Source organism: Oryctolagus cuniculus, chromosome 10 (assembly GCF_051225735.1).
Source record: "Oryctolagus cuniculus isolate XC-2025 breed Fujian yellow rabbit chromosome 10, ASM5122573v1, whole genome shotgun sequence".
In the NCBI taxonomy this organism is placed as follows: Eukaryota; Metazoa; Chordata; class Mammalia; order Lagomorpha; family Leporidae; genus Oryctolagus; species Oryctolagus cuniculus.
Window position 1 is genome coordinate 56,801,453 of NC_142876.1, and position 14,851 is coordinate 56,816,303.

At 38.5% G+C, this 14,851-nt stretch overlaps 1 protein-coding gene across 2 annotated transcripts in view; it reads left to right on the forward strand.

The window, feature by feature from the left end:
- Window positions 1-14,851, forward strand: part of ROCK1 (Rho associated coiled-coil containing protein kinase 1) — a 144,523-nt gene that overhangs the window by 95,827 nt on the left and 33,845 nt on the right. For both annotated transcript variants that reach the window (NM_001082367.1, XM_051851073.3), the window contains 5 exon segments: window positions 4,119-4,225; window positions 6,236-6,386; window positions 9,360-9,520; window positions 11,867-12,051; window positions 14,747-14,816. In NM_001082367.1, the coding sequence (NP_001075836.1) occupies window positions 4,119-4,225; window positions 6,236-6,386; window positions 9,360-9,520; window positions 11,867-12,051; window positions 14,747-14,816 (674 nt within the window).

Here is a 14,851-nt window from a genome sequence, read left to right on the forward strand (position 1 = left end):
TTTGAAGCTTAATTGAGTTAATAATTTAGTTAATGCCTTAATTTAAGATATCCTTTAATTTGTGAATATTTTAGTATTGTAAACATTCTTTACAAAAAACAAATAACTAAAGACTAGATAAAGAGATGATGGTCTATATGTGTGTGTGGAATACTATACAGTGGTAAAAAATTAAGTCCTGTCTTTTGCAACAAAATGGATGCAACTGGAAACCATTATACTTTTTTTTAAAAGATTTTATTTTAATTTATTTGAGAGGTAGAGTTACAGAGAGAGAGGGAGAGACAGAAAGAAAGGTCTTCCATCCACTGATTTCACTCCCCAGATGGTCACAATGGCTGGAGCTGAGCTGACCCAAAACCAGGAGACAGGAGTTTTTTCTGGGTCTCTCACATAGGTTCAGGGACCCAAGCACTTGGACCATCTTTTACTGCTTTCCCAGGGTATAGCAGAGTGGAGCAACCAAGACTCGAACCGGTACCCATATGGGATTCTGGCACTACAAGCAGAGACTTAGCCCATTACACCACAGCGCCGGCCCCAAAGCCATTATACTTAATGAAATAAGCCAGTTGCCAAAAAACAAATACCATGCATTTTCCATGATCTGTGGTAACTAATAGAGTACCTGAAAGGTAATCTAGAAGTGAAATTGACATTTTGAGATTCAGTGATTGTTTATAGGCCTCATTTTTTTTCATACTATTTGTTGAATTCTACTTAGTGTAGGGTTAATTTTATGAAAATAAAGTTAACTGAAAATAGATCTTTATAAAAATTAAGAATGGTAATAGGAGAGGAAGGATGAAGAAGTGTGGGAGCACAGGTAGTAAGGAGGGTAGGGTGGGAATTATCACAGTGTTCCTGAATCTGTATATAGGAAATACATGAAATTTTTATACCTTAAATAAAGTTTTAAAAAAATAAAAAGAATAATAATACCATACCAAAGCTGGACAAATTTGATAATTGCATATTTAATACTATGAAATACCTAACCAATGCTTAGCTTCCTCCAGAAGGTCTTATAATTTGTTCTCGTTGTGTTTGTTTTGTTTGAAATAGGATCCAGCAAAGTCTGCACCTTAGATTTAATATGTCTGTTAAGTTTTTTTTAGTATCTCTCGTTTGTGTATCTCTTGTTCTGAATTTTGCTGATTTCATCTGCTGGTGTCATTTCACATGTTGCTCTGTTCCTATGATACTGTAAAAAAAAAAAAGGTTTATTCATTTATTTGAAAGTCAGAGAGAGAAATCATCTGCTGCTTTACTCCTCAGATGACCTCAATGGCCAGGGCTGGGCCAGGCTGAAGCCAGGAGCCAGGATCCTCATCCAGGTCTCCCGCGTAGGTGATGGGTCCAAACGCTCTGGCCATCTTCTACTTTATTCTAGGCTTTTATCAGGGAGCTGGATTGGAATTCAAATAGCCGGGACACCTACTGGTGTTCATATGGGATGCTAGCATCATAGGCAGCAGCTTTACCTGCTACATCACAACACTGGCTTTTGTTCCTAAAAATACTTTAAACTGGGTGTCAGATCTAGAGGCTTGATCAGCTGCAGAAAGGACTTTGGCAAGAATACTCATATGCAGTAGTACTTTGGCACCAGGAGCACATAAAGTCTGTTAATCTTTTTGTGATGTTAGAGTCATTTACAGTTCCTTTGTTTCCTCGTTCCTTTGTTTCTTTAGGAGTTTGCAGTGGTGATTATGTTTTTATCATTCCACTTTTATTCGTTAACTGGAATACTACTATAAAGAGAACCTTTTTCTCTTCAATTAAATAGTTATACAAGATAAGCTTATAAAAGAAAGAGTAAATCCCTATTTTCTTTCCTTTGTTTTCAGAATAGTGATTTATTTCCCCAGTGTCTTCCAAAGGTAACCAGTAAATTTAAAAAATATATTCATGAAATCATGATTTTTTTTTTCCCCACAGCAAAGGATGTGAAGAATTATGTAAGAGGAAAGGGTCAATCCTTCTTGGTGGCCATGTTCCTCATAGTGGCCAAGATGCTGCTCAGCTTCTCATGCTTCCTCTTGGCACAGATGTGTGTCCCCACCCTTTTCTTAATGAATTTGAGGGCCCATTTATCTTTGGAGACCTTGGCATGGCACTCATTTAGGGCAAAGTTGAATACTTCCCAGATCATGTCCCTCACAAACTTTATGTACTTGCTAAGGTGCTGTGGAGGCAGCTGTGCCTTGTCATCTTCACATTGTCACTTTATGAACTTTTTTTTTTTTTTTTAAGATTTATTTATTTGGGAGCAGTGCTGTGGCGTAGTAGGTAAAGCCACTGCCTGCAGTGCCAGCATCCCATATGGGCACCAATTTGTATCCCAGCTGCTCCACTTCCAATCTAGCTCTCCACTATGGCCTGGGAAGCAGTAGAAGATGGCCCAAGTCCTTGGGCCCTTGCACCCACGTGGGATACCTGGAGAAGCTCCTGGTTCCTGGCTTCAGATTGGCGCAGCTCTGGCCAGTGCAGCCAACTGGGGAGTGAACCATCGGCTGGAAGACCTCTCTCTGCCTCTGCCTCTCCTCTCTCTGTGTAACTCTGACTTTCAAATATACAAATAAATCTTTAAAAAGCGAGAAAACTTTGTGGAGGGGCCGGTGGTGTGGCTTAGTGAGTAAAGCCACCAGCTGCAGTGCTGGCATCCCATTTGGGCACCAATTCGAGTCTAGGCTGTTCCACTTCTGATCCAGCTCTCTGCTATGGCCTAAGAAAGCAGTAAAAGATAGCCCAAGTGCTTGGGCCTCTGCAGCCACATGGGAGACCTGGAAGAAGCTCCTGTCTCCTGGCTTCCAATCAGCACAGCTCTGGCCGTTGCGGACATTTGGAGAGTGAACCAGCAGATGGAAGACACCTCTCTCTCTCTCTCTGTCTCTCTATCTCTCTACTGGCTCTAATTCTGCCTTTCAAATAGATAAAAATAAATAAATCTTTTAAAAATAAATAAAATAAAAGTTTGTGGAAAATACATATTATGAAGGAACTATACATAGATAGCTCAAAAGTTTTGCACAGAAATAAACTTATCTTTAAGATAATTCCATCCTTCATGAACTTTTTGAAGTATCCTCACATATAACTTGCTGCCATTGTAGTTGCTTAAATTACTCTTAAACACTTTTTGCAAAGTGCACATTCATAGCACTTAATAATTAAATTTTGGTAGAAAAATAGCATACAATAAGGGCTTGTTTTTTGTTTGTTTGTGTTTTTACAGGCAAAGTTAGAGAGAAAGGTCTTCCTTTTTCCATTGATTCACCCCCCAAGTGGCTGCTATGGCCAGCACGCTGCGCCTATCCGAAGCCAGGAGCCAAGTGCCTCCTCCTGGTCTCCCACGCGGGTGCAGGGCTCAAGGACCCGGGCCATCCTCCACTGCGCTCCCAGGCCACAGCAGAGAGCTGGACTGGAAGAGGAGCAACTGGGACAGAATCTGGCTCCCCGAATGGGACTAGAACCCGTGGTGCTGGCGCTGCAGGCGGAGGATTAGCCTAGTGAGCCGCGGCGCCGGCTGGGCTTGGGTTTTATTTCTAGTCCAAGCTCAGGCTTCATATCTTTGACCACTTGTAAAATAAGGAATATGCATTAGATGATATCTAATCAGCTTTAACATTTTTACTGCTTTATATTGTGTTTATTGTGTATACTACCAGGAAAACTCTTAAAATTTTATCTGACTGGGCTGGCATTGTGTTGCAGTGAGTTAAGCTTCCATTTGTGAAGCTGTCATCCCATAGAGTGCCATTTCCAGTTGTGGTCACTCTGCTGCTGATCTAACTTCCAACCAATGGGGCTGGAACAGCAGCAGATGATGACTCAAGTTCTTGGGCTCCTTCCACCCATGTGTGAGACCAGGATGGAGTTGAGGGCTCCTGACTTCAGCATGGACCAGCCCCAACTATTTGGAGAGTGAATCAGTAGATGGAAGATCTTTCTCCCTCTCTGTCTTTCAAATAAATGAATAAATAAATCTTTAAAATAAATTTTATAAAATTTTACCTGATCGGAAGTTAATCCATATTTTGTATCTTAATGATGATACTGAACAAAAAAGTTTTACCTCAGTAACCGTGGACTTGAACGTTTCTCTCACTTGGTAGCTCGAATTACATCTTTACAAGAGGAGGTGAAGCATCTCAAATACAATCTTGAAAGAATGGAAGGAGAAAGAAAAGAGGCTCAAGATATGCTTAATCATTCAGAAAAGGTAAATAATTTAACATAAGATAGTATTTGCTAATTATCAAAGATTATAAGGTAGTTTTACAAAATACAAAATTTATTCCTAATGTTTATACAGTTAACCTTTCCAAAAGTTCTTATGTTTGGTTGGCTACTTGGTGTGTGAGGAAGTAAATGATTTTATTGTTATTTTCATTTGGTTTTCCTCTTGAGAGTGTTAGATATTTAGTGTTAATAGATCATCATAAATTGCTCTGGCTTGAAAATACCTTTTTTAAAAAATATTTTTCCCCATTTTTTTTTGTTTTGTTTTGTTTTTGTGGTCTGTGGGTAAGATGAAGATGCTGATCCATACATAACAGGGGTGGGCGTTTGGCAAGGCAGTTAAAATGCCAGTTGTGATACTTGTATCCTGTATTGGAATGCCAGGTTTGAATCCTGAATTCACTTCTCATCCAGCTTCCTGCTAATGCTCATCCTGAGAGGCATCAGATGATAGCTCAAGTATTTGGATCTGTGCTACCCACTTGGGAGTTAGAGATGGAGTTCGAGGCTCCTGGCTTTGACATAGCCCAGTCCATGCTGTTGTGACATTGGGCGAGTGAACCAACAGATGAAAGATCTCTTTCTTTAAAATAAAATGAAAGTAAATAAATAAAAATTAAAAACAAAAAGGAAAGAAAACAAAAGTATCAGGATGTAGTAGACTTTGCCTATACTACTTTGCTGGTAAAAGTTAGCAAAGGAGAAAAGAATGTGAAGTGACTGACCTTTACATTTAGAATTTTATGTTTTATTTATTTGAAAAACAGAAGGTAGAGAGATTTTTCATCCATTGGTTCACTCCCCAAATGTCCCCAAGGGCCAGGACTGGGCCAGGTGAAAGCCAGGAGTGTGGAACTCATTTCAGATCTCCCATGTGAGCAGCAAAGACCCAATTATTTAAGCCAACATCTGTTATCTCCAGAGTATGCACTGGCAAAGAAGCTGCAGAAACAGAGCCAAGACTTGAATGAGGTACTCTACTTTGTGATATGGGCATCCTAAGCAGTGTCTTAAGTGCTGCACTAACCATCCTCCCCTAAAATTTTCATAACAATGAGACATTTGATTAATTACCCTCTATTAACATAACTCGCTAAGAAAACAAATACTTGATATTCTTATCTAGCTGTCATCTTTCAGTGCCTCCCTGAATTGTTGGAGGTTGAGTAGAACATCAGATAAATGATCAGAAAAGCTACTCCTGGGGCTGGTGTTTGACATAGCCTGGCATGCCTTCATCCCATATTAGAGTGACTTGCGGGTTCTGGTGCCACTTCCAATTCCAGCTTCCTGCTAATGTGCACCCTGGGAAGCATCAGGAGATAGTTCAAGTAGTTGGGTCCCACTCACTCTCATGGAAGATGTAGATTGAATTACTAACTTCCAGCTTTGGTCTGGCCCACTCCTGGCTGTTGCAGACATATGGGAAATAAACATTAGTGGATAGGAGAGTTCTTTCTTTGTCTCTCTGCCTCTTTAATGAATAAAATAAATAATTAAAAAAATAAAAAAAAGAATGGAAAGCAACTATTTATCTTTGGATGTGTTTTGTAAGACCAAAAGTATCTAAAGAGAAATGGAATGTATTTTGACTTGGTTCTCCCTTCCTCTCTCAGTGACTTGCCATGGAATGCTTGTAATTTTGTCAGAAGTAAATGTGGGCACGTAGATTCAAATGTAGGTAAAGGTAATTTAGTATTTCTTAAAAAGCAATAGCAAAATATTTAAAAATACTAAAGGATTGATGTACTCATTTCTGTTCTTAGCAATGAACCATCCTTAACATAACCACAGACACAACATTGCTTTGCAATAAGCCATGGCTAATGATTCAAGTGAGTTAGAGAAAAGATATTTTACTTCTGATTCCATGTGTTTATTGTGATTTTTAAAGTAAGATATTTATCTCTTGTGGAATATTACATAATGTAAGATATAATAATATGCCTTTTAAACAGTTTATTACATGAGCCCCATTCCTATTTTACAGGAAAAAAATAATTTAGAGATAGATCTAAACTATAAGCTTAAATCATTACAACAACGCTTAGAACAAGAGGTGAATGAACACAAAGTAACGAAAGCTCGTTTAACTGACAAACATCAATCTATTGAAGAGGCAAAGTCTGTTGCAATGTGTGGTAAGTGTTTTTATATATATATATGTATGTATATATGTATGTATGTATAAAGACAGAAACCATCTGTCTGCTGGTTCATTCCCCAAAATGGCCACAGTGGCAAGAGCTGGACCTGGCTGAAGCCAGGAACCAACATCTAGTTCCCTTACTTGTCAGTCCACTTCTTTATCTATCTTCATTATCTTCCCTCTCATCTTGCAGGAAGAGAAACCTCTTCCTTTCCTGGCCTTCTGCAGAGCTAGTGTCCTTTTAACTCATCCTAATTTATTTCCTTCTCGTCTCTGTGTTCTCTACCTTTTTTCCTCCACTGACTTCTTTGTTTTTGTAAACATGTGTAAACCATTCCAATCTTAAAAACACACCCTTGCAGCAACCTGTGATCCTTACTCATTACCATTGTTTCATTCTGTCCCTCTAAAATAGCCAAACTTCTGGGATAGGAATTTGGCCTAGCAGCTAAGATGCCCATGCCCCACATCAGAGTATCTGGGTTTGATACCTTGCTCCAGCTTTTGACCCCAGCTTCGTGGGAATGGAGACCCTATAGGAGGGGGTGATGGCTTAAGCAGGTGGGTTTATGTCACCCATGTTAGAAACCTGAGTTGAGTTCTTGGCTCCCAGTACTAGCTATTGCAGATGTGCTCTTTCTCCAGTCAATCAATAAAATTTAAAAAGAAAATAAAATATTCAAGCTTCTAAGAAAAGATTTTTCCTTTTCTTCAGTTTCTTTTTCAAATGCAGCCTTTTTTTTTAAGACAGAGTTATGAAGCATGGGGGTATGTTCCAATAACTGTTTTATTCCCCAAATGGCCTCAACGGCTGGGGCTGTGCCAGACGAAGCTAGGAGCCCAGAGCTGCTTCTGGGTCTTTCACATGGGTGTGGGTGCCCAAACAGTTGGGCCATCTTCCTCTGCTTTCCCAGGTGCTTTAGCTGGGAGCTGGATCATAGAGCAGCTGGGTCTCGAACCAGTGCCCATTTGAGGTATTGGCATTGCAGGTGGCAGCTTTACCCATTACAACACAATGCTAGCCACCTTTTCTTCACTTTCTACATGATATTGACCTACTACAATCTAAATGTGTCACTTAGCACCTTAAATTCCATTTGTTCAGGGGAAAATTAATGACCCTATCAATCAGACCTGCTCTTACTCTTTATTCTCACTAATCTGCTTAATGGCCGTGTAGTCTTCCAGACTTTTAAATCCGATTTAAGTACTTTGCCTCTTAACCATTGTATGCTTATTTAAAAAAAAATTAGGTGAAAAAATACATGCAAAATACCTGTACAGTATACTTACTTTGAGTAAATGGTAGGTATTGTAATGGCTGTGAATGGTGGTATTACTCAGCATCCAGAAGTCCAAGCCAGAAATCTGAGATCATTCACAAATTCTACTTCCATAGGATATACCTGTATATAACTTAGTTTTAGTCCCTTTTAAAAGGTTCATGATAGCATCATCAATTTACTTGATTTGTTAAAATACTTAATGTTTACTTTTCCTAGGGTTGTTCTACTCATAAATGTCATTCTCATTCTCACTTAGATCCTTTTCTCTCTCTCTCTTTTTTTTTTTTTTTTGGTTTGTTTTTATTTTTAACTTCAAATCTTAACTGTTCTTAAAATATATTAGTGGTGTTTCATTGTTTTAAATGTATGAATCATGCTCCTTATGTTACATAAAATCTTTCAGATGTTACTTGTCTTTATAATCTTAGTACTCTGCTGTTGTGGTAGATTTGTTCTGAGAGGAGGTGTGTAGTAGGAGCAAGAGGCATCTATTTTAGATGTAAACTTTGACAAACTTATTAGGTATCTGTGGAAATGTTAAGTCAGTTGGTTTGTAAGTCTAGATCAAAGGAGAGGGTTAGGAGTTAGAATATAAGTGGATGGATTTCTGTTTGATTAGAGAGAAAGGAATTAAGAAGTGACTATTCTATTATGCAGCTAAGTGTGATTTTGTGTTAGGAAAGACAAGAAACTTAAATTCTAATAGTTTCTATTTTGTTATCTAAAGGACAATCTCAGTGTGAAAGTGGATTTACAAAGTTTGAATCCTGATGATAAAACTTACTAGATGGGTTACCATAAAAAAGTTACCTTCTCAGAACCTTAGCTACCATATTTCTGTAAGAAGTCTCAGTGTAAACTAATATCTTTTGGTAATTATTAAAATGGATGTTGTACTACTATGGAATCTCATTCATCTTTGTTGCATAAATTAGAGTTCCTATCATAGCCTTAAGCTTCTTGAAATTTTCTGAGAGGGGCTGGTTGTGGCATAGTGGGTAAAGCTGCCGCCTGTGACGCCAGCATCCCATATGGGCACTAGTTCAAGTCCCAGCTGCTCCATTTCCAATCCAGCTGCTTGTTAATGTGCCTGGGAAAGCAGCAGAAGATGGTCCAAGTGCTGGGACTCTGCATCCACCTGGAAGACCTGAAGAAGTTCCTGGCTCCTGGCTTCAGCCTGGCCCATCAACAGCCATTGCAGCCATTTGAGTAGTAAACCACTGGATGGAAGATTCTCTTTCTCACTCTGTGTCTCACCCTCTCTCTGTAACTTTTCCTTTCAGATAAATAAAATAAATCTTAAAATGCAAAGGTAACTTTTCCTTTCAAATAAATAAAATAAATCTTAGAATGCAAAATATTATAACCACATTTTTCTGCTTTTACTTCACCTACCTCCAGTTTCCTCCTTTTTTTTTTTTACTTTCTTTCCAGCTATACTGTTCACTTTCTGCTCTGAAAATGGTACTGAATAGTCTCAAATTATTGGGCAAGAGCTAGATTTAGAAGGAGATTCCCCTGTACAAATCATTTAAATACCATTAAAGCTTCTATAATTAATAGTTCTATTAGAGTCACAGGTTAAAAACAGTTTGAAGAAAATTTATAGCCCATGTAAAGTGAAAAATATTGAAATAGGCTTTATTTAATGTATGTTTGTAACGTTTTGCTTTTAACAGAGATGGAAAAAAAGTTGAAAGAAGAGAGAGAAGCTCGAGAGAAGGCTGAAAATAGGGTTGTTCAGATTGAGAAGCAGTGTTCCATGCTGGATGTGGATCTGAAGCAATCTCAGCAGAAGCTGGAGCATTTGACGGAAAACAAAGAAAGGATGGAGGATGAAGTAAGAAAAATACTGCTGATTTTACTCATTTTTTAAAAGAGAACCAATCATGTTATGAGTTGTTTTCTGTATTTTTTTTTTACCTTTTTATTTATTTTAGAGACAGAGAAGCAGATAGAACTCTCATTATTGGTTCACTCTCCAAATGCCCACAAGAACTGGGACTGGGCCAAAAGCCAGGAGCCAGAACTGAATCCAGGTCTCCCATGTGGATGGCAAAGACCTAATTATTTGAGACATCCATACTGCCTCCCAGAGTCTGCATTGGCAGGAAGCTGGAGTCAGGAGCCGCAGTATCCAAGCAAGGTCCTCCAGTGTAGGACACAGGCATCTTAACTGGCATCTTCACTCGTAGGCTAAATGCCCACCTCAGTTATCTGTAACTTAAATACCGTGAAGGAGATTTGAGTGAAGTAATCAACTTGTATGTATATTTATTTTTGTATGGTCATCCTAGCATTTAGAATTTTCATCTTCAAATAGTTTTGAATGAATATGCACTCTGTAGGGTCTATACCATTTTGCACTATGACCATACAACAATATTGAAGTGCCATGGCTGCTACTCTGAAAAATTCTAACCACCTGCATTATAAGATATTCTGTAGCCTCACAGAGAAGCATTGCTCTTACATTTCAAAAGAAAAGGTGCTAAACTGCAGCTTTACCTGGCTTAGATTAATAGAAAGCACAGGGGACACATTTATAAAGCAGGATTCAAAACAGAAAATGACATTATACTCAAGTGATTACTGTATATAGATGCTAATATATATATGTATTTATATATATTAGAAATTATTTTAAACTGAAAGTAGGAAAACCTCTGCAAGGAAGGGAGTTGGATATTACCTAGATTTTAAATATTTTAAATATTTAAATAATTTTAAATATTTGAAATATATGTGTCAGACTCAAAAAGTGATAGTTTAAGAGCTAAATCTTCATTTGGTAGATTGAACATTTTCATAAAGTTATACAGGAGTAAGTTCTGAGTAGATAATATGATAGGTAAGTAACTTGATATTACCAGAGGAGAAAAGCCATGTTATATAGTCATGGGAGAAGCCTGAGTACTCAACTATTGATACTCCTTAAAATTTGATAGGAGTTGTGGCTGAAAACACTCTTTTAGGAAAATTAATCTGGTTGAGGTGTATAGAATTGATTAGAAAGAAGAGAAGATTAGAGATACCTATTAGAGCCAGCACAAAGGAGGAATATATATATATATAAAATCTGAAAGATTGTATTTAGTTGTTTTAAAACATAGTGTTGGGCTGGCGCTTTGCCATAGCAGGTAAAGCCACAGCCTGCAGTGCTGGTATCCCTTATGGATGCCGGTTCAAGTCTCAGCTGCTCTACTTCTGATCCAACTCTCTGCTATGGCCTGGGAAAGCAGTGGATAGAAGACCTCTCTCTCTCTGCGTAACTCTGACTTTCAAATAAATAAATCTTAAAAAAAAAATAGTGTTTTACTTCCCGTTAATTTTCCTGGTTCTGTACTTACAAATTGTATTACTGAAGTGAATATAATATGAATGGCCCTGACTTCTTTGGTGCCTACAGCCCTGAGGGGAAGACGAATATTAAAATAATCATTACAGACTTGACAAATAATTAAAAGGTGGCATAGAATGCTATAGGAGTGTATGACTAGTCACATTTGGAAGTTTAGGAAGGGCTCATTGAGGATATGGCATTTATGTTCAGAGCTGAAGAATGAAAAAATGAGGAGGGGAAGACAGAAGAAATCCAATGTGCAAGAACTAAGAACTGAAATGAAGGAGTGTGTTGCATTTGAGGATTTGAAGACTATGATCAGACTGTAAAGAGTAGTCAGTGATAAGAATAGACTGGTAGAAAGAGCAGATCATGAAGGGCATTGTAAACCTCTGTAAGAATTTTGAATGTGTTGGTTACAAGACCTGGTAAGTACTTAAAAAAAAATTTGTGAAATTGAATTCTGTATACATTCAGTTTATTTCGTGAGCCTTGGAGGGTTGTAGACTGGTACACAAAAATTTATAAGCACAAAAATTTATGAGTAAACAGGTGAATTTAAATACTCTTTGAAGGTCCCCCCAAAAAGGGCTTTTATGAACTCTTGGTATTGCAAAATTTCCTTGCTGACTGGAGAAGAAACCAGATTTTCTGTTCAATGAACTCAGTGTCTGAAATTTGGGGATTGACTTAATAAACTGTAAATAATAAGAAACTCTTTAAAATACTAATATTCCTTATTAGTATAAGGAGTTATAATGTACTTTATTTGATTGCTATTCTTTCAAATAATGTCTGATTTTTAGAAATTTAATATACCAATTATGTTTTTCATTCTCATAGGTTAAGAATCTAACTCTACAGCTGGAACAGGAATCAAATAAGCGACTGTTGTTACAAAATGAGTTGAAGACCCAAGCATTTGAGGCAGATAATTTAAAAGGTTTAGAAAAGCAGATGAAACAGGAAATAAATACTTTATTGGAAGCGAAGAGATTATTAGAATTTGAGTTAGCTCAGCTTACAAAGTAAGTCCTGAAAATAATATATTGTGATTTATTTTTTCTGTGTGTTCAACCTTGGCTTATGTGTTCCATATTTTGTGGGGGGTGGGGGTTGTATACTTAGAGTCTGTGAAAGGAAAATAGAAAAAAAGCATTTAGAAATTAGTGTGTTTACTTGCAGAGAAGGTTTGCAAAGAAGTTCAGGCTTTGGAAGAACATGTTCACTAAATTAAAATTATAAGTATTTAAAGGGAGAAATAAAAGGATATTATCAAGACTACTGATTTTATAATAAGTCCGTCTATGAAGAATAAACCGTAGTTTTTGCATACTGTTTTCATGTTTACAGAAATCCTCACATTTCGTCAGACTAGAGTTATAAAAATCAGGGATAAATTTCTTTTTATTAAAGCTACAGTATCTTACTTTACAGACTTTATATCAACCACATTCCTTGTTATATACTGAAAATGCAAAGCTATCACTAATATGGAAGCCTAGCAGCTGCAGATAAAATTGTTGATCCTTGAAAATTCATATCTTTCGGTTGCATTGTGTTGACTTTTTGATTCTGTTCTTCATTTAAGTTGTATTTATATTATATACTTATAGTTCTCTTTTTTTTTAAAGATTTATTTATTTATTTGAAAGAGTTGCAGTGGGAGAGGGAGAGGAAGGGGGAAAAGAGAGAGAGAGATCTTCCATCCTCTGATTTACTCCCCAAATGGCCACAGAAGCCAGGACTAGTTCAGGCCAAAGCCAAGAGCTTCATTTGGGTCTCCCACATGGGTAGCAAGGGCCCAAACAGTTGGACCATCTTCTGCTACTTTTCCCAGAACATTAGCATAGAATTGGATCGTAAGTGGAGTAGCCAGGACACGAACCGATGCCCATATAAGATGCCAGAGTTGCAGGCAGTAGCTTAAACCTCTATGCCACAGCGCAGGTCTGTGTTCTTTGTTTTTCTGTCAGTTTATTGTTTCTGCTTTCCCTTCTATTTGATTATTCATTTACACCACCACCCCATCTTGTTCTTAATTGGCCATAACATGTAATTCTGAATTAATACTCGTTTTTATGTACTTGCTGCACGTTTAACTATATATCCCTAATAGTGCTTTTCTCTGTAAAAATTAATGCAAAAAAACTATTTAGGCTGGCGCTGCGGCTCACTAGGCTAATCCTCCACCTAGTGGTGCCGGCACACCGGGTTCTAGTCCCGGTCGGGGCGCCGGATTCTGTCCCAGTTGCCCCTCTTCCAGCCAGCTCTCTGCTGTGGCCTGGGAAGGCAGTGGAGGATGGCCCAAGTGCTTGGGCCCTGCACCCGCATGGGAGACCAGGAGAAGCACCTGGCTCCTGCCTTCGGATCAGCGCAGTACACCGGCCGCAGCACACCAGCCGTGGTGGCCATTGGAGGGTGAACCAATGGCAAAAGGAAGACCTTTCTCTCTGTCTCTCTCTCTCTCTCACTATCCACTCTGTCAAAAAAAAAAAAAAAAAAGACTTTTAAAAAAAAACTATTTAATTTTTATTTTTGCAATATGGATAGATTTCTTCTGAAAGTCGCATTCATGGGCACCAGGTTTTGGTCCCAGTTGCTCCTCTTCCAGTCCAGCTCTCTGCTGTGGCTTAGGAAAGCAGTGGAGGATGGCCCAAGTGCTTGGGCCCGGGCCCCTGCACCTGCATGGGAGACTGGGAAGAGGCACCTGGGCTCCTGGCTTCGGATCGGCGTAGCTCCGGAAGTTGCAGCCATTTGGGGAGTGAACCACTGAACCAACGGAAGGAAGACCTTTCTCTCTGTCTCTCTGTCTCTCATTGTCTGTAACTCTACCTGTCAAATAAATAAATTAAAAAAAAAAAAAAGTTAAATTCATTACCAGAAGTTCTCTGTGCTTTGCATAAACATCATTATCAGGAACAAGGTTGAACCAGACAGTGTGACCTCACCAAATTAATTTGTAAAGTAATACTGTATATTCCAAAAAAAAAAAAAAAAAAGTATAAGGCCAGCGCTGCAGCTCACTAGGCTAATCCTCCACCTGCAGCGCCAGCACCCCAGGGTCTAGTGCCGGTTGGGGCACCGGATTCTGTCCCGGTTGCTCCTCTTCCAGGCCAGCTCTCTGCTGTGGCCCGGGAATGCAGTGGAGGATGGCCCAGGTCCTTGGGCCCTGCATCCGCATGGGAGACCAGGAGGAAGCACCTGGCTCCTGGCTTCGGATCGGTGCAGCGCGCCAGCCTTAGCAGCCATTGAGGGGTGAACCAATGGAAGGAAGACCTTTCTCTCTCTCTCTCTCTCTCTCTCACTGTCTAACTCTGCCTGTCCAAATAAAATAAAATAAATAAATACATAAATATATAAAATAAAGCAAAAAAGAAAGTATATTCGGAACCGGTACCGTGGCATAGTAGGTTAGGCATCTTTCTGTGGCACCAGCACCTATATTGGCGATGGTTCAAGTTTGCATTTGGGTTTGGATTGGTCTAGCTCCAGCCATTGAAGCTATTTGGGGAATGAACCAGCAGATGGAAGACTTTCCTGTCTATCTCTCCCTCTCTCTGTCTAATTCTGCCTCTCAAGTAAATAAATAAATCTTTTGTTGAAAAATACTAGAAACAAGTTATTTTAATTTTAAAAAAGGCAACTTTAACAAACAAGGAATAATATAAAGTCTCATAAAAATAGGAGCACTTGTTTTACTGTTTTTACTTCTATTTGAAGGCAATATAGAGGAAATGAAGGACAAATGAGGGAGCTACAAGATCAGCTTGAAGCTGAGCAGTATTTTTCGGTAAGTAAGAATCTTTTGAAGATACAAACTTTCAG